This window comes from Nuphar pumila, chromosome 13, assembly GCF_984573655.1.
Source record: "Nuphar pumila chromosome 13, dmNupPumi1.hap1.1, whole genome shotgun sequence".
NCBI classification, from domain to species: Eukaryota; Viridiplantae; Streptophyta; class Magnoliopsida; order Nymphaeales; family Nymphaeaceae; genus Nuphar; species Nuphar pumila.
Genome location: NC_143261.1, coordinates 2298218 through 2320578, shown reverse-complemented (window position 1 = coordinate 2320578; position 22361 = coordinate 2298218). Strand labels below are relative to the sequence as shown.

Here is a 22361-nt window from a genome sequence, read left to right as displayed (position 1 = left end):
TTAATCAAGGCTCTCAACCATTCAATCCCTTCAGTAGTATTTTTTTTATTTCATTTAACTCTCAATTGTTTCTCAACAGCTGGTGATTGGATCCCTCAGGAATAGAATAGTCCAAGGAAAGGTCTTACTTTTTTTTGGTCCAAGGACATGCATGGAAGTATACATCTTATAAAGAACTGATGAAATTATTATTTACCTGATTGTTCAAGGTTGCATATATAATGTTCTTTTCTATTTAAATTCCTTCCAGATTTATTTTTTGTTTGTTCATTCTTGTTGTTTTTCTTGAATGCTAAAAAGCACACAAATACAAAAACAAAAACAAAAAAAAGAATTTGGGGTTGATGGCACCTCAAATTTCCAACTGCCCCACCCCACAAAAAAAAAAAAAAAAAGAATTTGCGGTAGGTCATGGGATTTTTTTCCCTTGGACTATCTAAAGAAAAGCATATAAACATATCTCATTGGGAGTGGTGGTGATGACAAATAGTTGGACCTTAAGGGTGTGCTTGATTGTTTGTCCAAGATTTGATGGAACATAACCGACAGAACACGGAGAGGCCTATTTTGTGTGTTGGATTTCAAGCATCAGCTTCCAAGATTAAATAGTGATTGACTATTTATGATGGCCTTCAAGCTCTGGTTTCTGAAAAATGCCAAAGAGGGGCCTATTCTCATCATTGACCGTTAAACCCAGTTTAGATCTGATCAGTCGATTGAGTCAAATGAGATTAATACCCTCAATTGTTTAAAACACCTGTCGTTCCCTTTTCTACGAGGGTAGATAAGTGTTTTTGAATTGTAAAGGTTAATATAGAAAACTCAAAAGAATAGTAATTTCAAATACGGAAGAGGTTAACCTCATGTATTTGTTTGACTTTTTTTTCAAAAAAAAAAAGAGAGGCTCATATTAGTAAATTTGAAGAATGTGAGGTACTTTTTGGAATCAATGCTAAATAATTCGCACCTAATTGAAATTTGCTCAATTCCTTGCCTTCAATTAATCATAGTGACTAATATAATATTTTCAAGAAATTGCTTGAAAGTTTAAAACGGTAATTTCTTGTGAGATTTTCAAAATATCATGAGATTTAAGGAAAAAACATAAATATCATGATTTAAATGTGATATTTATGCTTTAAATGACTATTTATAATGAAAAAACCATGTGTTTATTTTTAACTAATTTGTATTCATATTTTCTTATAAAATTTATTTTTTACATTTTAAATTTATTTTTTATTGCTAAAATTTTGCCAAAAAATACAAGATTTATGAAAAAATTTCAAATTGTTTTTGAAAAATGATATTTTGCGGTGTCAAAGTAACCTAAGAATAAGATGAGCATAAGTGGTGTGAGTTTTATGAAAATGAGTTTTTTAAAATAATATTTTTAATGAAAACAAGTGTCAAAGCCAGACACAAAATAATAAAAACCGGCTCGCACGAGTGGTGAAATTCGGGTCAAACTCAAAGAACGGAAAATACTTCGTATTCAACACACAATCTAAACTATTCTTTATTGCCAAAATGAAAAAAATAATTTAATAAATAAACAAGAGAGTATTGTCCATGCAGAATTCTTAAACAAATAATAAAGTGTCTTATTACAACCCCAAATAAATTGAATTGAATAAAATAACGCCTATTCTAAAAATAAAAGCAAAAGTGTCTTCAGTGCTTGAAGCTTTTATTCCCTTCTTGATTGATTTGCTTCCCTTAGCCCTTCTCTCTTTCGGTAATGCTTGCTTTCTTGAACTTTTGCTTTTCTGAGAACTCTCTGAGAGCATTTTTGAGGGCCTCAATAGACCCCAGAGGGTACCTCGAGAACACAAAAAAGGTTTCACCGCACGTTCCAACACTTTTCTGCAAGACACAAAAAGAAAACACACAGCAGAAAAAGAAATCTACGAGAAAATCAAAAGCAAATATGCAAAAAAAGCACAAAAACATGAACTAATTAACACGAACCAACTGTGAACTAATTTACACTAAAAGACGAAATAGCAAAACTACCTAACTAATTAATTCAAGAACTAATGAACAACTAAGCTTAACTAATTCAAGAAATCAAGAACTAACTAAAAAAACCTAAACGAAACTAACTAACACTATATGTTGTACTGTTTATGAATGTAACCGAATAAATAAAATTGAAATATAAAAGTAACCTAGGCTATGCTGAAAATCAAATAAAATAATTAAATAAAAATCGGCTAGACTAATTCTAACTAACTATGCATGATAAACAAAACTTAATACTCTAAAGCATATAACATGAATCCAACGTGATTTAAACTAAAGTAAATAATTTAAAACTATCCTAAGCTACAACCACATGCAATGCATAAAACTAAAACAATGTTAGATATTAAGAAAAACCGCAAATTGCAAAGATCATGAAGATCGGCTAACTAATTTTAACGACTAATTAAACTAATTAACTTCAATCAAACTAATCTATACTAACATTAACTACAAAATTAACCCTAATCTAATCCCTAAAAAAACAAAATTCAACGTGAATTAAAACTAAGAGAAACACACTATTCAAAAATCGGATAACTAAGCATACTTTAAAAAAATGATAATTGCATAAAACTGGCTATTTCTAATGTAATCTATGAAAATAAAATAAAATAAAACTAACTATTTACTGACAAAAGAAAATGCCTAACTTTAATCTAAGTTATTCTAACAAAGAACGATAACGCAATAAAAGAAGATATATTGGTTAATAAAGAAAACCATTATTTAATTGATCTAAAGAACATTGAAATAAACAAAACCTGAAACACATTATTCTAACCTAAACCTAATCAAGAACTAATCAATTGTATACATGAATTGATACAATTTAACACCCCCCATCTCAAACTTAGGGCGTGATGACCGAAAGTTTGTCAAAGAGAAAATTAAATCTGGGAGAACATAGTGCCATTGTGAAAAAGTCTGCCAACTGGCATTCTGAGGTCACATAAGGAAGGTCTGTGATTTTCTGTAAGTAGGCTTCTCTGACATAGTGGTAGTCCATCTTAATGTGCTTAATTGGTAGACTTCTGAAAACTCTGATTTTTAGCAATATAAATTAATTGCACTTTTATTATCACAACACAATCTTGTAGGTCCTTGGATCAGTACTCCCATATCCTGCAATAATTGATGAATCCACACAATTTCTATAGTTATGGAGGTCATGGCTCGATATTCTGTTTCTGTTGATGCAAGAGACACCTTCTGTTGTTTCTTGCATTTCAATGAGATCTGTGATTTACCTAGAAAAATACAAAAACCAGTGGTGGAGTGACGCGTATTTGGGTAACCTCCCTAATTAGAGTCAGTATATGCAATGAATTCTAAATTAGAAGTTAAGGAAAAAAATACTCCCTTGTTTATTGTGCCTTTATATATCTGATAATACGAAGTACAACACTCATATGAACTGAAGTGAAGGCATGAAAAATGAAGGGTGATGATGGGATTTCTTTGGAAAATCCTACTCCCTATAGGCAACTTGTGAGATCCCTTATGCATCTTAGCATCACACGACCAAGCATATCTTATGCTGTGTTGAAATTGACTTACAGTATGCACGACATGAGATATGTCTGGTCGTGTGATACTAAGATATATAAGTGATCCCACAAGCTCCAGATAGGGAGTAGAATTTTCCAACGAAATCCCATCATCACCCTTCATGTTTGAGCCCACAACTTCTCATAAAATTTTTTATTTGTAATGCGGGACTTGTCAAGATTAATCCCGCAAGCCAATTTAGTTTAAGACAAAAAATAACCTCTATGAGAGTAAGCAATCTCAATACCCCAAAAAAAAAATAACCTCTATGGGATCTTGTCGAGTTACCTAAGAGAGTAAAACCTGTAGAGTGTAAATGAGTCTTTAAGACCAAGAAGGACTCCAAAGGTAACATAGAGAGACATAAGGCAAAATTAGTTGCTAAAAGATTCACCCAGATGGAGGGCATTGATTATAATGAGACATTTTCTCCTGTCTCAACTAAAGAGTCAATGAGAATAATTTTGGCCCTCGTAGCTCATTATGACTTGGAGCTATATCAGATGGATGTAAAAAATGTGTTCCTCAACAGGGATCTAAATAAAGAGGTATACATGTAACAACCACTTGGTTTCTCTCACGATGATCGTTTGGTTTGCAAGCTTAACAAATCAATATATGAACTTAAAGAGGCCTCCCGACAGTGGTATATTAAATTTTCCCAAGTCATTATGATGTTAGGGTTTATAGAAAACATTTTTGATCAATGTATATACCTTAAGGAAAGTGAGAGTAAGTTCATTATATTGATATTGTATGTGAATGACATTTTGCTGGCAACGAACGATATAAAGTTACTTACAGAGATAAAACAGTTTCTTGCATCATATTTTGATATGAAAGATATGGGTGAGGCTGCTTATGTACTCGACATTGAGATCCGTCGAGATAGATCAAAAGATTTTCTAGGCCTCTCTTAAAGATCCTATATAAATAAGGTGTTAAAATGATATGGGATGGAGACTTGTTCTCCTAATTCAACACCCATATCAAAAGGTGACAAGTTGAGCTTAAAGGATTGTCCACAAGACGATATTGACAAAACACATATGAGTGTTTATCCATATGCGTAAGTTGTTGGCAACTTACAATACACTAGACATGTTATCGTCCAGATATCTCTTTTGCAGTAGGGGTGCTTGGCCAATTTTAGTCTAACTAAGGCATACCCTATTGGAAAGCTGCAAAGAAAGTCTTGCGGCATTTGCAAGGGATAAAAGATTATATGTTGATATATCATAAAGTTGATCACCTCGAGGTCATTGTCTACTCGGATGCGGACTTAGGAGGATGCCTTGATAGTAGAAAGTCTACTACTGGGTACATCTTCTTACTTATTGGGAGCGTGATGTCTTGTAGGAGTGGAAAGTAGACGACCACTGTTGCTCACACCATGAAGGCAAAATTCATAGTATTGTACGACACTACCTCGCAGGGCATATCGTTGAAGAACTTTATATCACAGTTAAAGGTGGTCGATTTCATTGAGAAGCCACTGAAGGTCTACTCTGATAATGAAGTTGCGATGTCCTTTTCGAATAATAATAAAAGTATTACAACATGTACACATATGAAATTAAGGTACTTTGTTGTTAAAGAAAGGACAAAGAATCATCTAGTGCATATTGTTAATATTGGTACCAAAGAGATAATTGTTGATCCTCTTATTAAAGGGCTAGCACCAGGATTATGTTCCGAACATGTATTGAGGATAGGGTTGTTAAACTTTTTTTATATATACATATAAAAATAAAGTGATCACATTCATTTCATTGATTCTCGTTATTACTTGTTTGTTGTTAATCTCATAAGGATTAGAGATTCAACTAAGGATCTACATAATAGATCATAAAGGCCAATCTATTCATCAAGTTATTCCCATAAAGTTTTTTGGTTAAGGGTTTATCGTCGAAACAAGTGAGAGAATATTGGTATAAACCACCAGCTAGTGGGGGTGGTTACCCACGATGTGGATACCCCCCACAGAAGATGCTTCTTCCGATAAACTTGCACAGAATAAGGGAGAAGGGTTACACAAACGGTTCCCACTTTGTGCCTATAAAAGAGGTATCATGAGCAACCCTCAAAGACGTGTGAAAACACAGGGTGAAAAACAGAAAAATGAGAGAGGAAATCAGTTGGATATCTTACCTCTCCATTCAGTGTTTTTCCATCCGGTGAGGGAACAGATCCTGCCCACCGCCTGCATCCAGCAGCCTGCGCTCGTGGAGTGCAGCAGTCCGGCTAAGGAGAAGTTTTCTCCTGTTCAGCCACAACCAATAGCTTCCCCTGCACCAGCGTCGATCATCAGCCATCATCCAGTTCATCAATGGCGGCATCAGGTAATCCTGCCTCTGCATTTCTTTTGCATTGTTTTATCAGTAACTTGCTATTGTTGTTTTTATTTGTGCGCTGGCTGGCCGAATCATAACCCAACATATTCACATCTAAAATTACTTATAATATCTCTTAACTCAAGTTTGCACAAACTATCGTGGTATACAAGATTGCACAAACTATCGTGGTATAAAACTCATGAGTCATACTATGAAACTTTGGGAGAGGGTGATTGAGTCTAGGTTGAGGAAGGTTGTCATGATATCGGAGAATCAATTTGGTTTTATGCCTGGAAGATCAACTATGGAAGCTATACATCTTCTTAGACAACTTATTGAAAGATATAGAGAGAGGAACAAAGATTTGCATATGGTTTTTATTGATTTAGAGAAGGCATACGATAGAGTACCTAGGGACGTTCTCTGGTGGACAATGATGAAGAAAGGTGTTTCTCTCAAGTACATTAGTATAATTAAAGATATGTATGTAGGAGTAGTAACCAATGTCCGCACTTGTGGAGGGGTGACAACCAATTTTCCGATAACGGTTGGGTTACATCAAGGATCTGCTTTAAGCCCTTTCCTATTTGCGATAGTGATGGATGAGCTTACGAGATCAATTCAAGAAAATGTACCGTGGTGTATGTTGTTTGCTGATGATATTGTTTTGATTGATGAGTCTAGAGCTGGGGTTAATGCTAAGTTAGAATTATGGAGACAGACATTGGAAGCTAGAGGTTTTAAGTTGAGTAAGAGTAAGACTGAATATATGGAATGTCGGTTTAGTAAGCAACGAAGTAGGGATGGGAGTGTAGTGAAGCTTGGTGAGCAAGATATACCGGTGAATGATTATTTCAAATATTTGGGATCCATCATTCAAAAGTATGGAGAAATTGATGGAGATGTAAATCATAGGATAAAGGTTGGGTGGATGAAATGGAAAAGTGCTACTGGAGTGCTGTGCGATCGTAGAATGCCATTGCGGTTGAAGGGAAAGTTTTATAGGACGACTATTAGACCCGCTTTACTATATGGTACGGAATGTTGGGCTGCCAAGAGACATCATATTCAAAAAATGAGTGTAGCTGAGATGCGGATGCTTAGATGGATGTGTGGAAATACAATAAAAGATAAGATTCGGAACGAAGAGATACGTAAGAAGGTAGGTGTTGCACCCATTGAAAATAAGATGCGAGAGAATCGTTTACGGTGGTTTGGACATATTCGGCGAAGGCCTAATGATGCTCCAGTTAGAAGGTTGGAGAAATGGGAAAATATATTAGTTAAAAGAGGTCGGGGTAGGCCTAGGAAGACTTGGATGGAGATGATAGGAAAGGATATGAATGCTTTGAACCTCACCGAGGACATGGCGTTGGATAGAAATGATTGGAGGAAAATGATTCATGTGGAAGACCCAAAATGAATTTCTTTTTTGGTTCATATCGCTGACCCCAATTGTTTTGGGATGAAGGCGTAGTTGTTGTTGTTGTTGTTGTTGTATCTCTTAACTCAAGTGTGAACACTATACTTTTACCGCAATCGAGTCTCAAGGTGCTCAAACAGTATGATATGATCATTACACCAACATATTTGTATTAATGTACAAAACTTCTTGCAGATTTACCAAAATATTTCTCCTAAATTGACTCACAAAACCTGAAATTTTGTGTCACTAGTTTAATCAACACTATTAGACAAGTAGATTCATTTCTTCAATACGAGTCCAATGCACCAAACCTCGCTCAATTTTGAGTTTGGGGTGCAAAGTTATGCCTATTTTACCAAAATGGATCTCGGGTACCTAAAAGGGTATTATGGTCATTTCACATCTATTTATAATTCAAGACTATCTCACAACCCGATCCGAATCTATTTATGATCTGGATCTGACCCTGTCAGATTGGATCTAGATTCATTACTTATCTAAATACATAACAGTTTGACTGGATATAGAATAATCTAACTAGATCCTAGACAATCTAACCGGATCCAGAACACTCTGACTGGATTCATACACTCTCACTGGATCCAGAACGGTCTAATCTAGACCTAGTTCTGATATGGATCCAAGAGTGATCCAATCAGATCTAGAGTAATCAATCTGGATCCAGAATAGGTCTGAATCAAACTGAATCTGAACTAAGAACCCAGATCCAGTTAGACTGAACCAGTTTGGCTTGACTCGGGTTTATCCAAACCGGTTCGATTCAGACCCAATTCGGTTTAGACCAATTCCTCAAGAACCAGTTTGGTCTGAATCGACCCATATAAACCGGTTCGGCGAGACCCGATTTGTTCTGAACCGGTTCAACCAACAAACTCTTTTTTTTCTATCTGGATCGATCTTGGTCTGGGTGCGACCCAGACCGACTCGTTTCAGTTCGGTCTAGGTCGCACCCAGGCTGAACCGACCACACATTTTTTTTGAATGCAAAATTGGTCTGGGGACGACCTAGACTGACACGTTTTGGTCTAAGTCGCACCCAAACTTTGCCTCGGTCTGCTCTAAAAAGCCGAAACTGACAAATCCATATCTCTCTCTCTATATATATATATATAAATAAATATATAAATATATATATGTATATATATATATATATATATATATATATATATATATATATATATATATATATATATATATATATATATATATATATATATATATATATATATATAGAAAGAGAGACAGAGAGAGAGAACCATTCATTTCTTTCATCGCGAAGGATCGGAGAAACTGACAAATCCATAACCCTGTGTCTTTCCGGTCCCATAATATCTTAATACCTTTACAAAGTTTTGGCATGAAACAATGAAACAATGTACGACATCGAATCAGTTTTCATAAAACGTAGCAACATGTTGCCTGTTTGGGAGACACAAGTCTTTCAGATATACAACATACAAATGTTCCATCAGCCACAAACGATGATATCACGAGGAACTTCTACGTACATTAAATAGATATACAACATTTGTCCCTCAGGCCCTCTGCCATACCGGTGGGAGTCGAACCTTGGATGAAGGGTTCAGCACCTTCTCCCCAAGCCCTCTGCCACTTATAGTTCTGCAATTTAGAACTGGATCTGGAAGTGGACTTGCTCAAAAAAAAAATTAGTTCTGGAACTGGGTAGTCTTCAGCCTCAGACTGACCTAACGATTTGCAACCATAGTGACAAAACATTTTTTGGGTAAATATTGGCAGCCAAATTCTCGTGAAAAATTGATTCTTTTTTTGGGAAGAAAATGGAAAAACATGTACAATAAAATATTGTAATTATTTTTACAAAGAAAAATTAAAAATAAATTCTGGCATTTTTATTGGAAATTAAATATTGGCCAGCCAAAATCTCACATTTTTTTTTCTTCAAAGAAACGCCAATATTGGTCACTATATGTTTGCAACCCTAGTGAGACAGCTCTTCAAGACTCATGTTGAGATCTTGATCCCTTGGACAGCCATGTTTTCTAGAGTTGTAGTCCCAATTAAAGGTCCATATAATTAGTGAAGTAAACCTTGCCTATTGACACCATGGATATATATCCATATTGGGATTAGAACTGTCAACCGAAGAATATTGGTTTCAAGAGTCCATATTACATAAAATTTGTGCAATCCTCAAGTCTCACCATCTCTGGTTGATAAGGATGGAAGAGTTGGTTATCTTCTGGGATTCTTTTTTCCATCTAAAGTCCAGTTATTTGGTCCTCAATCTTGTAGAAGGGTAAATGGAGTAGAACTACGAGTCCTATCAAGTATCATCACTTAAATTCAGTAACACCCCAAAATCAAGGTCCATCATGTGACTGCCGGTTTTATAAAACTTAATGGGCTTTAAAATAGCATAAAGGAGATTTTAGTGTAAAATTTTTTCATGGATTTACAGGTGGCAGCATACGTTCAAGGACTTAATTTTCAAACTCACCATGAAATGAAGAATTTTGTTTAAAGAAGCATGGCCGAAGATTTCAGTTTAATTCCATGAACATAATTACGTACGTAATCACACCACCACAAAAGCTACAGTTCAACTATAACGCTAAACATGCGTGGGCACCCAAAGCCTGCTACAAATAGAACACTGCTCGCTATATATAACGACCATCTAACCCCTCTTGAATTCACTTAAACCTCTCTCTCTCTCTCTCTCGCTCGCCATGGCTTCTTCTTCTGGTTCAGGAGTAATGGTGCTTTCTCATATGACTGTTTTGGCAGCCTGCATGTTCTTTGTTCCTGCAGCTGTTTCACATTCAGATTGCTACACCTCCATCTTTAGCTTCGGGGACTCGCTTGCCGACACCGGAAACCTGCTACACTCCAGGCCTAGTGGGTTTTCGGTCATAGCCAACCTCCCCTATGGAGAAACCTTCTTTGGGCACCCCACAGGCCGATGCTCCAATGGAAGATTGATCGTCGACTTCATAGGTATTGTCTTTTTGTGCTTCTCTACTTCCATATATAGTCTTTCTCGCTTTTAAAAGAATATGGTGAAAGTTGCTTCCATTTGTTGCCAAGGTGGTTCACAGAGTCATGCATTAATATACTACTGGTCTTGGACGTGATAACAGTGGCATCTACTCTGACTCTTAATTAGCCTGAATTTGCTTACATATCTAAGTTGAATCCAAGAACCAGGTAGGATCAGGTTGGCTGCCATTGGATTAGGATCGTGCTTTGCCGATTCTCGGGGCAAACTATCGATTCAAGATTAATTTAGGCATGCCATGATCAGTGTTCAATTATAGTCACTATATATGGCTGAATGAGTTTGTTGTCTGAGTTACTGGTGTGAAGGCCACAGTAGCGAAATAGAACTACTTAATTAGTAGAGTATTTGAATCAGGGTGGACTTCATGACCTGATAAGGCTTTGAACTCTGTGATTTTAGTGTGATTGTGGGGCCAATTTCACTCCCGTATGATTTAGACCTCGATCATGTTTTGCATGAATATAAGTGTGTGAGTTTCATTTAAGGACTATATATACACTTGTATCTAGCATTGAGTCATCTAGTCACAGTAACTATGTTATGATTTGCTATGTTCAGCAATCTTATGACTAATTTCTAATACCTTTTCAGCCGAGGCATTCGGTCTTCCTCTTCTTCCTCCATATCTGGCTGATCCTGAGGGCAAAGAATACACCAATGGAGTCAATTTTGCTGTAGCAGGAGCTACAACACTTGATGTTTCATACTTTGAGAGCAAGAACATCAATCAACTATGGACCAACAACTCACTAAACGTCCAACTCGGCTGGTTCGACAGGCTTCTACCTTCACTATGCTCTTCAAAAGCAGGTAACCAACATATAAAATCTTGTTTTCTATTCTTCCCACAACAGATGAAAAGAAAAATAAAAACAAAAGCCCACAAGAGCTCTGCTCATCTGGTAGGTAACTTCAACAAGTAATTGACGGGATCATGTCAAGGGTTCGAAACCAACAGGGGGCATCTCTTGCTGCAAGGTCAGGTCAGAGCGGGGTGTACTCCCTGGTGGGCAGGGGGGGATCTTAATGGTTTTACCAACCGAAGGCCTGTCATTGTGGCTACAAAGCCGAAAAAAGAATCTTATGCCATATGTATATAAATGAATTGGATTAGACATGGTGGTTATGATTAGGGGTATCAATGGGTTCAACCTAAATAAGAAGGTCCGACGGTAAGACCCAAAGGGACTGATTAATACATGGAGCCAGGTATGGTTTGTGAAATTTCGTAAGACCTAGGCCCGACCCAAGTTTCGAAAAAGATTCACAAATTTTCAATTAAAAAGGATAAATTTTTTTTTTTTTTATTTTATTTTACCAGGTATGGTTCGGGTCTGGTTCATGTAATCCATATACGATTCAAGTATGGTTTCTCTTATGTTTTTTGGGTCTTGTTGGACCTGGGTCTGAACTTGATCGGTACCAGTATCTCAAATCAAGTCTAGGTCTGGTTCCACGTGGGTCTGAACCAAACCCAACCTATTGACAACCTTAGTTATGATTGAATGCATCAAAATTAAACTAAAAACTTCTTTGTTTCTCATTTGGGGTATGTGATAACAGAGTGCCACCACTTTCTCAAGTCATCACTATTTCTCGTTGGAGAGATTGGAGGGAACGACTACAATTACGCCTTCTTTCAAGGGAAGAGCATTGATGAGGTCAAGGCTTACGTGCATGATGTAGTGAACACCATTGCAGATGCTGTGAATGTGAGTTTTTAACATTTTTCACACTTTGCTACTTTTTTTACCTTTTTACATTTCTTATCTCCATTTAGAAATTTTGAAGGATTTATAGTACCTTTTCATTACCACCAACATCCAGAATTTCACGGATATTGGTATTTCCTAAGAACCTTGATAAACTAGAAAGTTCTTGATTTAGGGAAATGAACAACAACAACAACAACCCACTAGAATTGTTTTTATGACTCTGGTTAAGGCCTATATCACGGCAGCGGTCGACTGCATGGTCAGTGGGGTGGTTGTGAGGGGTGCTGAGATGAAGCCACCGGATCAAACCCCGCTGGTGCATGGGTGTGTCTGAAGCTTTCAGACGTGGGCCAAGTAAGGCAGGGTATAATTAGTCGTAGGGCTCACACGAGATTTTTCTCACTTCGGCGAGGGTTCCTCATCGTAAAAAAAAACAAACATACTCTGGCAAAGGTCTATGCAACTAACTGGAACTGGCCCAACTTGGTTCGACTTCGAACCTTTCAAGCCTTTGACTACTGAACTAACCTAATGAAATGCAGAGACTGGTAAAACATGGAGCAGTGGAGCTGATGATTCCGGGGAACCTTCCCATCGGCTGTTCGACAAGTTACCTGACGGCTTTCGGGTCGCAAAATGCGTCGGTTTATGACCCTCAGATCGGTTGCCTCAAGAGCTACAACGACTTTGCAGTCTACCACAATTCTCATCTGCAAGTTGCCCTCCAAAGGCTAAGGGAGCAACACCCACATGCAAAGATCATTTATGCTGATTACTACGATGCTGCTATGGGTTTTTTCAGAAACCCCAGCCAGTTTGGTATGCCAATGACTCAATTAAATTTACCTGTTTGATTTATCAGTTTCTGACAAGAACAAAAAAATGATATATATATAAATTGGTCTGAATTGGTTTTTGAATCGAATGGATTTTCCCAAGAAAAAGGTCAAATTAGTCTGAATAGAATCAAATCGAATTGTTTTGAATCAATCTATTAAAAAATTCATTTTTTTTTTTAATAGAGCACCCCTGCATCGAATAAAAAAGGGCAGGTTCTATCCGATTCGATTCGATTCGATTGGGATTTGTTAACATCGTATCCAATGATCCAACCTCCAGTTTTTTTTTTCTAAACCAAAATAAATTGGTAACTAATGTTTGTGTTTGCTTTTCTTCATGTGTAATTTTCAGGATTTGAGAGTGCTCTGAGAGCTTGCTGTGGTAAGGGAGAGCCATACAACTTCAACCTTGGGGCCACCTGTGGACAGCCAGGGATCGATGTATGCGGTGATCCATCCAAACATGTGAATTGGGATGGCATTCATCTCACTGAGAAGGCCTACCAGTGGATGGCTAGTGGATTCATCAATGGATTCTTCACTTACCCCACTCTGAGATTACCCCTAGAATATTGCTATTAATTAATCAAGGCTCTCAACCATTCAATCCCTTCAGTAGTATTTTTTTTATTTCATTTAACTCTCAATTGTTTCTCAACAGCTGGTGATTGGATCCCTCAGGAATAGAATAGTCCAAGGAAAGGTCTTACTTTTTTTTGGTCCAAGGACATGCATGGAAGTATACATCTTATAAAGAACTGATGAAATTATTATTTACCTGATTGTTCAAGGTTGCATATATAATGTTCTTTTCTATTTAAATTCCTTCCAGATTTATTTTTTGTTTGTTCATTCTTGTTGTTTTTCTTGAATGCTAAAAAGCACACAAATACAAAAACAAAAACAAAAAAAAGAATTTGGGGTTGATGGCACCTCAAATTTCCAACTGCCCCACCCCACAAAAAAAAAAAAAAAAAGAATTTGCGGTAGGTCATGGGATTTTTTTCCCTTGGACTATCTAAAGAAAAGCATATAAACATATCTCATTGGGAGTGGTGGTGATGACAAATAGTTGGACCTTAAGGGTGTGCTTGATTGTTTGTCCAAGATTTGATGGAACATAACCGACAGAACACGGAGAGGCCTATTTTGTGTGTTGGATTTCAAGCATCAGCTTCCAAGATTAAATAGTGATTGACTATTTATGATGGCCTTCAAGCTCTGGTTTCTGAAAAATGCCAAAGAGGGGCCTATTCTCATCATTGACCGTTAAACCCAGTTTAGATCTGATCAGTCGATTGAGTCAAATGAGATTAATACCCTCAATTGTTTAAAACACCTGTCGTTCCCTTTTCTACGAGGGTAGATAAGTGTTTTTGAATTGTAAAGGTTAATATAGAAAACTCAAAAGAATAGTAATTTCAAATACGGAAGAGGTTAACCTCATGTATTTGTTTGACTTTTTTTTCAAAAAAAAAAAAGAGAGGCTCATATTAGTAAATTTGAAGAATGTGAGGTACTTTTTGGAATCAATGCTAAATAATTCGCACCTAATTGAAATTTGCTCAATTCCTTGCCTTCAATTAATCATAGTGACTAATATAATATTTTCAAGAAATTGCTTGAAAGTTTAAAACGGTAATTTCTTGTGAGATTTTCAAAATATCATGAGATTTAAGGAAAAAACATAAATATCATGATTTAAATGTGATATTTATGCTTTAAATGACTATTTATAATGAAAAAACCATGTGTTTATTTTTAACTAATTTGTATTCATATTTTCTTATAAAATTTATTTTTTACATTTTAAATTTATTTTTTATTGCTAAAATTTTGCCAAAAAATACAAGATTTATGAAAAAATTTCAAATTGTTTTTGAAAAATGATATTTTGCGGTGTCAAAGTAACCTAAGAATAAGATGAGCATAAGTGGTGTGAGTTTTATGAAAATGAGTTTTTTAAAATAATATTTTTAATGAAAACAAGTGTCAAAGCCAGACACAAAATAATAAAAACCGGCTCGCACGAGTGGTGAAATTCGGGTCAAACTCAAAGAACGGAAAATACTTCGTATTCAACACACAATCTAAACTATTCTTTATTGCCAAAATGAAAAAAATAATTTAATAAATAAACAAGAGAGTATTGTCCATGCAGAATTCTTAAACAAATAATAAAGTGTCTTATTACAACCCCAAATAAATTGAATTGAATAAAATAACGCCTATTCTAAAAATAAAAGCAAAAGTGTCTTCAGTGCTTGAAGCTTTTAGAACCTTCTTGATTGATTTGCTTCCCTTTGTCCTTCTCTCTTTAGGTAATGCTTGCTTTCTTGAACTTTTGCTTTTCTGAGAACTCTCTGAGAGCATTTTTGAGGGCCTGAGTAGACCCCAGAGGGTACCTCGAGAATACAAAAAAGGTTTCACCACACGTTCCAAGACTTTTCTGCAAGACACAAAAAGAAAACACACAGCAGAAAAAGAAATCTATGAGAAAATCAAAAGCAAATATGCAAAAAAAGCACAAAAACATGAACTAATTAACACGAACCAACTGTGAACTAATTTACACTAAAAGACGAAATAGCAAAACTACCTAACTAATTAATTCAAGAACTAATGAACAACTAAGCTTAACTAATTCAAGAAATCAAGAACTAACTAAAAAAACCTAAACGAAACTAACTAACACTATATGTTGTACTGTTTATGAATGTAACCGAATAAATAAAATTGAAATATAAAAGTAACCTAGGCTATGCTGAAAATCAAATAAAATAATTAAATAAAAATCGGCTAGACTAATTCTAACTAACTATGCATGATAAACAAAACTTAATACTCTAAAGCATATAACATGAATCCAACGTGATTTAAACTAAAGTAAATAATTTAAAACTATCCTAAGCTACAACCACATGCAATGCATAAAACTAAAACAATGTTAGATATTAAGAAAAACCGCAAATTGCAAAGATCATGAAGATCGGCTAACTAATTTTAACGACTAATTAAACTAATTAACTTCAATCAAACTAATCTATACTAACATTAACTACAAAATTAACCCTAATCTAATCCCTAAAAAAACAAAATTCAACGTGAATTAAAACTAAGAGAAACACACTATTCAAAAATCGGATAACTAAGCATACTTTAAAAAAATGATAATTGCATAAAACTGGCTATTTCTAATGTAATCTATGAAAATAAAATAAAATAAAACTAACTATTTACTGACAAAAGAAAATGCCTAACTTTAATCTAAGTTATTCTAACAAAGAACGATAACGCAATAAAAGAAGATATATTGGTTAATAAAGAAAACCATTATTTAATTGATCTAAAGAACATTGAAATAAACAAAACCTGAAACACATTATTCTAACCTAAACCTAATCAAGAACTAATCAATTGTATACATGAATTGATACAATTTAACACCCCCCATCTCAAACTTAGGGCGTGATGACCGAAAGTTTGTCAAAGAGAAAATTAAATCTGGGAGAACATAGTGCCATTGTGAAAAAGTCTGCCAACTGGCATTCTGAGGTCACATAAGGAAGGTCTGTGATTTTCTGTAAGTAGGCTTCTCTGACATAGTGGTAGTCCATCTTAATGTGCTTAATTGGTAGACTTCTGAAAACTCTGATTTTTAGCAATATAGATTAATTACACTTTTATTATAACAACACAATCTTGTAGGTCCTTGGATCAATATTCCCATATCCTGTAATAATTGATGAATCCACACAATTTCTATAGTCATGGAGGCCATGACTCGATATTCTATTTTTGTTGATGCAAGAGACACCTTCTGTTGTTTCTTGCATTTCAATGAGATCTGTGATTTACCTAGAAAAATACAAAAACCAGTGGTGGAGTGACGCGTATTTGGGTAACCTCCCTAATTAGAGTCAGTATATGCAATGAATTCTAAATTAGAAGTTAAGGAAAAAAATACTCCCTTGTTTATTGTGCCTTTATATATCTGATAATACGAAGTACAACACTCATATGAACTGAAGTGAAGGCATGAAAAATGAAGGGTGATGATGGGATTTCTTTGGAAAATCCTACTCCCTATAGGCAACTTGTGAGATCCCTTATGCATCTTAGCATCACACGACCAAGCATATCTTATGCTGTGTTGAAATTGACTTACAGTATGCACGACATGAGATATGTCTGGTCGTGTGATACTAAGATATATAAGTGATCCCACAAGCTCCAGATAGGGAGTAGAATTTTCCAACGAAATCCCATCATCACCCTTCATGTTTGAGCCCACAACTTCTCATAAAATTTTTTATTTGTAATGCGGGACTTGTCAAGATTAATCCCGCAAGCCAATTTAGTTTAAGACAAAAAATAACCTCTATGAGAGTAAGCAATCTCAATACCCCAAAAAAAAAATAACCTCTATGGGATCTTGTCGAGTTACCTAAGAGAGTAAAACCTGTAGAGTGTAAATGAGTCTTTAAGACCAAGAAGGACTCCAAAGGTAACATAGAGAGACATAAGGCAAAATTAGTTGCTAAAAGATTCACCCAGATGGAGGGCATTGATTATAATGAGACATTTTCTCCTGTCTCAACTAAAGAGTCAATGAGAATAATTTTGGCCCTCGTAGCTCATTATGACTTGGAGCTATATCAGATGGATGTAAAAAATGTGTTCCTCAACAGGGATCTAAATAAAGAGGTATACATGTAACAACCACTTGGTTTCTCTCACGATGATCGTTTGGTTTGCAAGCTTAACAAATCAATATATGAACTTAAAGAGGCCTCCCGACAGTGGTATATTAAATTTTCCCAAGTCATTATGATGTTAGGGTTTATAGAAAACATTTTTGATCAATGTATATACCTTAAGGAAAGTGAGAGTAAGTTCATTATATTGATATTGTATGTGAATGACATTTTGCTGGCAACGAACGATATAAAGTTACTTACAGAGATAAAACAGTTTCTTGCATCATATTTTGATATGAAAGATATGGGTGAGGCTGCTTATGTACTCGACATTGAGATCCGTCGAGATAGATCAAAAGATTTTCTAGGCCTCTCTTAAAGATCCTATATAAATAAGGTGTTAAAATGATATGGGATGGAGACTTGTTCTCCTAATTCAACACCCATATCAAAAGGTGACAAGTTGAGCTTAAAGGATTGTCCACAAGACGATATTGACAAAACACATATGAGTGTTTATCCATATGCGTAAGTTGTTGGCAACTTACAATACACTAGACATGTTATCGTCCAGATATCTCTTTTGCAGTAGGGGTGCTTGGCCAATTTTAGTCTAACTAAGGCATACCCTATTGGAAAGCTGCAAAGAAAGTCTTGCGGCATTTGCAAGGGATAAAAGATTATATGTTGATATATCATAAAGTTGATCACCTCGAGGTCATTGTCTACTCGGATGCGGACTTAGGAGGATGCCTTGATAGTAGAAAGTCTACTACTGGGTACATCTTCTTACTTATTGGGAGCGTGATGTCTTGTAGGAGTGGAAAGTAGACGACCACTGTTGCTCACACCATGAAGGCAAAATTCATAGTATTGTACGACACTACCTCGCAGGGCATATCGTTGAAGAACTTTATATCACAGTTAAAGGTGGTCGATTTCATTGAGAAGCCACTGAAGGTCTACTCTGATAATGAAGTTGCGATGTCCTTTTCGAATAATAATAAAAGTATTACAACATGTACACATATGAAATTAAGGTACTTTGTTGTTAAAGAAAGGACAAAGAATCATCTAGTGCATATTGTTAATATTGGTACCAAAGAGATAATTGTTGATCCTCTTATTAAAGGGCTAGCACCAGGATTATGTTCCGAACATGTATTGAGGATAGGGTTGTTAAACTTTTTTTATATATACATATAAAAATAAAGTGATCACATTCATTTCATTGATTCTCGTTATTACTTGTTTGTTGTTAATCTCATAAGGATTAGAGATTCAACTAAGGATCTACATAATAGATCATAAAGGCCAATCTATTCATCAAGTTATTCCCATAAAGTTTTTTGGTTAAGGGTTTATCGTCGAAACAAGTGAGAGAATATTGGTATAAACCACCAGCTAGTGGGGGTGGTTACCCACGATGTGGATACCCCCCACAGAAGATGCTTCTTCCGATAAACTTGCACAGAATAAGGGAGAAGGGTTACACAAACGGTTCCCACTTTGTGCCTATAAAAGAGGTATCATGAGCAACCCTCAAAGACGTGTGAAAACACAGGGTGAAAAACAGAAAAATGAGAGAGGAAATCAGTTGGATATCTTACCTCTCCATTCAGTGTTTTTCCATCCGGTGAGGGAACAGATCCTGCCCACCGCCTGCATCCAGCAGCCTGCGCTCGTGGAGTGCAGCAGTCCGGCTAAGGAGAAGTTTTCTCCTGTTCAGCCACAACCAATAGCTTCCCCTGCACCAGCGTCGATCATCAGCCATCATCCAGTTCATCAATGGCGGCATCAGGTAATCCTGCCTCTGCATTTCTTTTGCATTGTTTTATCAGTAACTTGCTATTGTTGTTTTTATTTGTGCGCTGGCTGGCCGAATCATAACCCAACATATTCACATCTAAAATTACTTATAATATCTCTTAACTCAAGTTTGCACAAACTATCGTGGTATACAAGATTGCACAAACTATCGTGGTATAAAACTCATGAGTCATACTATGAAACTTTGGGAGAGGGTGATTGAGTCTAGGTTGAGGAAGGTTGTCATGATATCGGAGAATCAATTTGGTTTTATGCCTGGAAGATCAACTATGGAAGCTATACATCTTCTTAGACAACTTATTGAAAGATATAGAGAGAGGAACAAAGATTTGCATATGGTTTTTATTGATTTAGAGAAGGCATACGATAGAGTACCTAGGGACGTTCTCTGGTGGACAATGATGAAGAAAGGTGTTTCTCTCAAGTACATTAGTATAATTAAAGATATGTATGTAGGAGTAGTAACCAATGTCCGCACTTGTGGAGGGGTGACAACCAATTTTCCGATAACGGTTGGGTTACATCAAGGATCTGCTTTAAGCCCTTTCCTATTTGCGATAGTGATGGATGAGCTTACGAGATCAATTCAAGAAAATGTACCGTGGTGTATGTTGTTTGCTGATGATATTGTTTTGATTGATGAGTCTAGAGCTGGGGTTAATGCTAAGTTAGAATTATGGAGACAGACATTGGAAGCTAGAGGTTTTAAGTTGAGTAAGAGTAAGACTGAATATATGGAATGTCGGTTTAGTAAGCAACGAAGTAGGGATGGGAGTGTAGTGAAGCTTGGTGAGCAAGATATACCGGTGAATGATTATTTCAAATATTTGGGATCCATCATTCAAAAGTATGGAGAAATTGATGGAGATGTAAATCATAGGATAAAGGTTGGGTGGATGAAATGGAAAAGTGCTACTGGAGTGCTGTGCGATCGTAGAATGCCATTGCGGTTGAAGGGAAAGTTTTATAGGACGACTATTAGACCCGCTTTACTATATGGTACGGAATGTTGGGCTGCCAAGAGACATCATATTCAAAAAATGAGTGTAGCTGAGATGCGGATGCTTAGATGGATGTGTGGAAATACAATAAAAGATAAGATTCGGAACGAAGAGATACGTAAGAAGGTAGGTGTTGCACCCATTGAAAATAAGATGCGAGAGAATCGTTTACGGTGGTTTGGACATATTCGGCGAAGGCCTAATGATGCTCCAGTTAGAAGGTTGGAGAAATGGGAAAATATATTAGTTAAAAGAGGTCGGGGTAGGCCTAGGAAGACTTGGATGGAGATGATAGGAAAGGATATGAATGCTTTGAACCTCACCGAGGACATGGCGTTGGATAGAAATGATTGGAGGAAAATGATTCATGTGGAAGACCCAAAATGAATTTCTTTTTTGGTTCATATCGCTGACCCCAATTGTTTTGGGATGAAGGCGTAGTTGTTGTTGTTGTTGTTGTTGTATCTCTTAACTCAAGTGTGAACACTATACTTTTACCGCAATCGAGTCTCAAGGTGCTCAAACAGTATGATATGATCATTACACCAACATATTTGTATTAATGTACAAAACTTCTTGCAGATTTACCAAAATATTTCTCCTAAATTGACTCACAAAACCTGAAATTTTGTGTCACTAGTTTAATCAACACTATTAGACAAGTAGATTCATTTCTTCAATACGAGTCCAATGCACCAAACCTCGCTCAATTTTGAGTTTGGGGTGCAAAGTTATGCCTATTTTACCAAAATGGATCTCGGGTACCTAAAAGGGTATTATGGTCATTTCACATCTATTTATAATTCAAGACTATCTCACAACCCGATCCGAATCTATTTATGATCTGGATCTGACCCTGTCAGATTGGATCTAGATTCATTACTTATCTAAATACATAACAGTTTGACTGGATATAGAATAATCTAACTAGATCCTAGACAATCTAACCGGATCCAGAACACTCTGACTGGATTCATACACTCTCACTGGATCCAGAACGGTCTAATCTAGACCTAGTTCTGATATGGATCCAAGAGTGATCCAATCAGATCTAGAGTAATCAATCTGGATCCAGAATAGGTCTGAATCAAACTGAATCTGAACTAAGAACCCAGATCCAGTTAGACTGAACCAGTTTGGCTTGACTCGGGTTTATCCAAACCGGTTCGATTCAGACCCAATTCGGTTTAGACCAATTCCTCAAGAACCAGTTTGGTCTGAATCGACCCATATAAACCGGTTCGGCGAGACCCGATTTGTTCTGAACCGGTTCAACCAACAAACTCTTTTTTTTCTATCTGGATCGATCTTGGTCTGGGTGCGACCCAGACCGACTCGTTTCAGTTCGGTCTAGGTCGCACCCAGGCTGAACCGACCACACATTTTTTTTGAATGCAAAATTGGTCTGGGGACGACCTAGACTGACACGTTTTGGTCTAAGTCGCACCCAAACTTTGCCTCGGTCTGCTCTAAAAAGCCGAAACTGACAAATCCATATCTCTCTCTCTATATATATATATATAAATAAATATATAAATATATATATGTATATATATATATATATATATATATATATATATATATATATATATATATATATATATATATATATATATAGAAAGAGAGACAGAGAGAGAGAACCATTCATTTCTTTCATCGCGAAGGATCGGAGAAACTGACAAATCCATAACCCTGTGTCTTTCCGGTCCCATAATATCTTAATACCTTTACAAAGTTTTGGCATGAAACAATGAAACAATGTACGACATCGAATCAGTTTTCATAAAACGTAGCAACATGTTGCCTGTTTGGGAGACACAAGTCTTTCAGATATACAACATACAAATGTTCCATCAGCCACAAACGATGATATC

At 36.1% G+C, this 22361-nt stretch overlaps 1 protein-coding gene across 1 annotated transcript; it reads left to right on the top strand.

The window, feature by feature from the left end:
- The first annotated feature begins 10070 nt into the window (after positions 1-10070).
- On the top strand, positions 10071-13538 carry LOC149817488 (GDSL esterase/lipase At5g45910-like). Its single transcript, XM_089985419.1, has 5 exons — positions 10071-10338; positions 10994-11212; positions 11966-12114; positions 12660-12936; positions 13309-13538. Exons 1-5 carry the CDS (start codon positions 10071-10073, stop codon positions 13536-13538), a joined length of 1143 nt encoding a protein of 380 aa, XP_089841545.1.
- The last annotated feature ends 8823 nt before the right edge of the window (positions 13539-22361 follow it).

Coding starts and splice junctions, on each gene's coding strand:
- LOC149817488 (XM_089985419.1), top strand. CDS start 10,071: ATGGCTTCTTCTTCTGGTTCAGGAGTAATGGTGCTTTCTCATATGACT. Junction 12,115..12,659: donor CCATTGCAGATGCTGTGAAT/GTGAGTTTTTAA, acceptor AATGAAATGCAG/AGACTGGTAAAACATGGAGC. Junction 12,937..13,308: donor CAGAAACCCCAGCCAGTTTG/GTATGCCAATGA, acceptor TGTAATTTTCAG/GATTTGAGAGTGCTCTGAGA.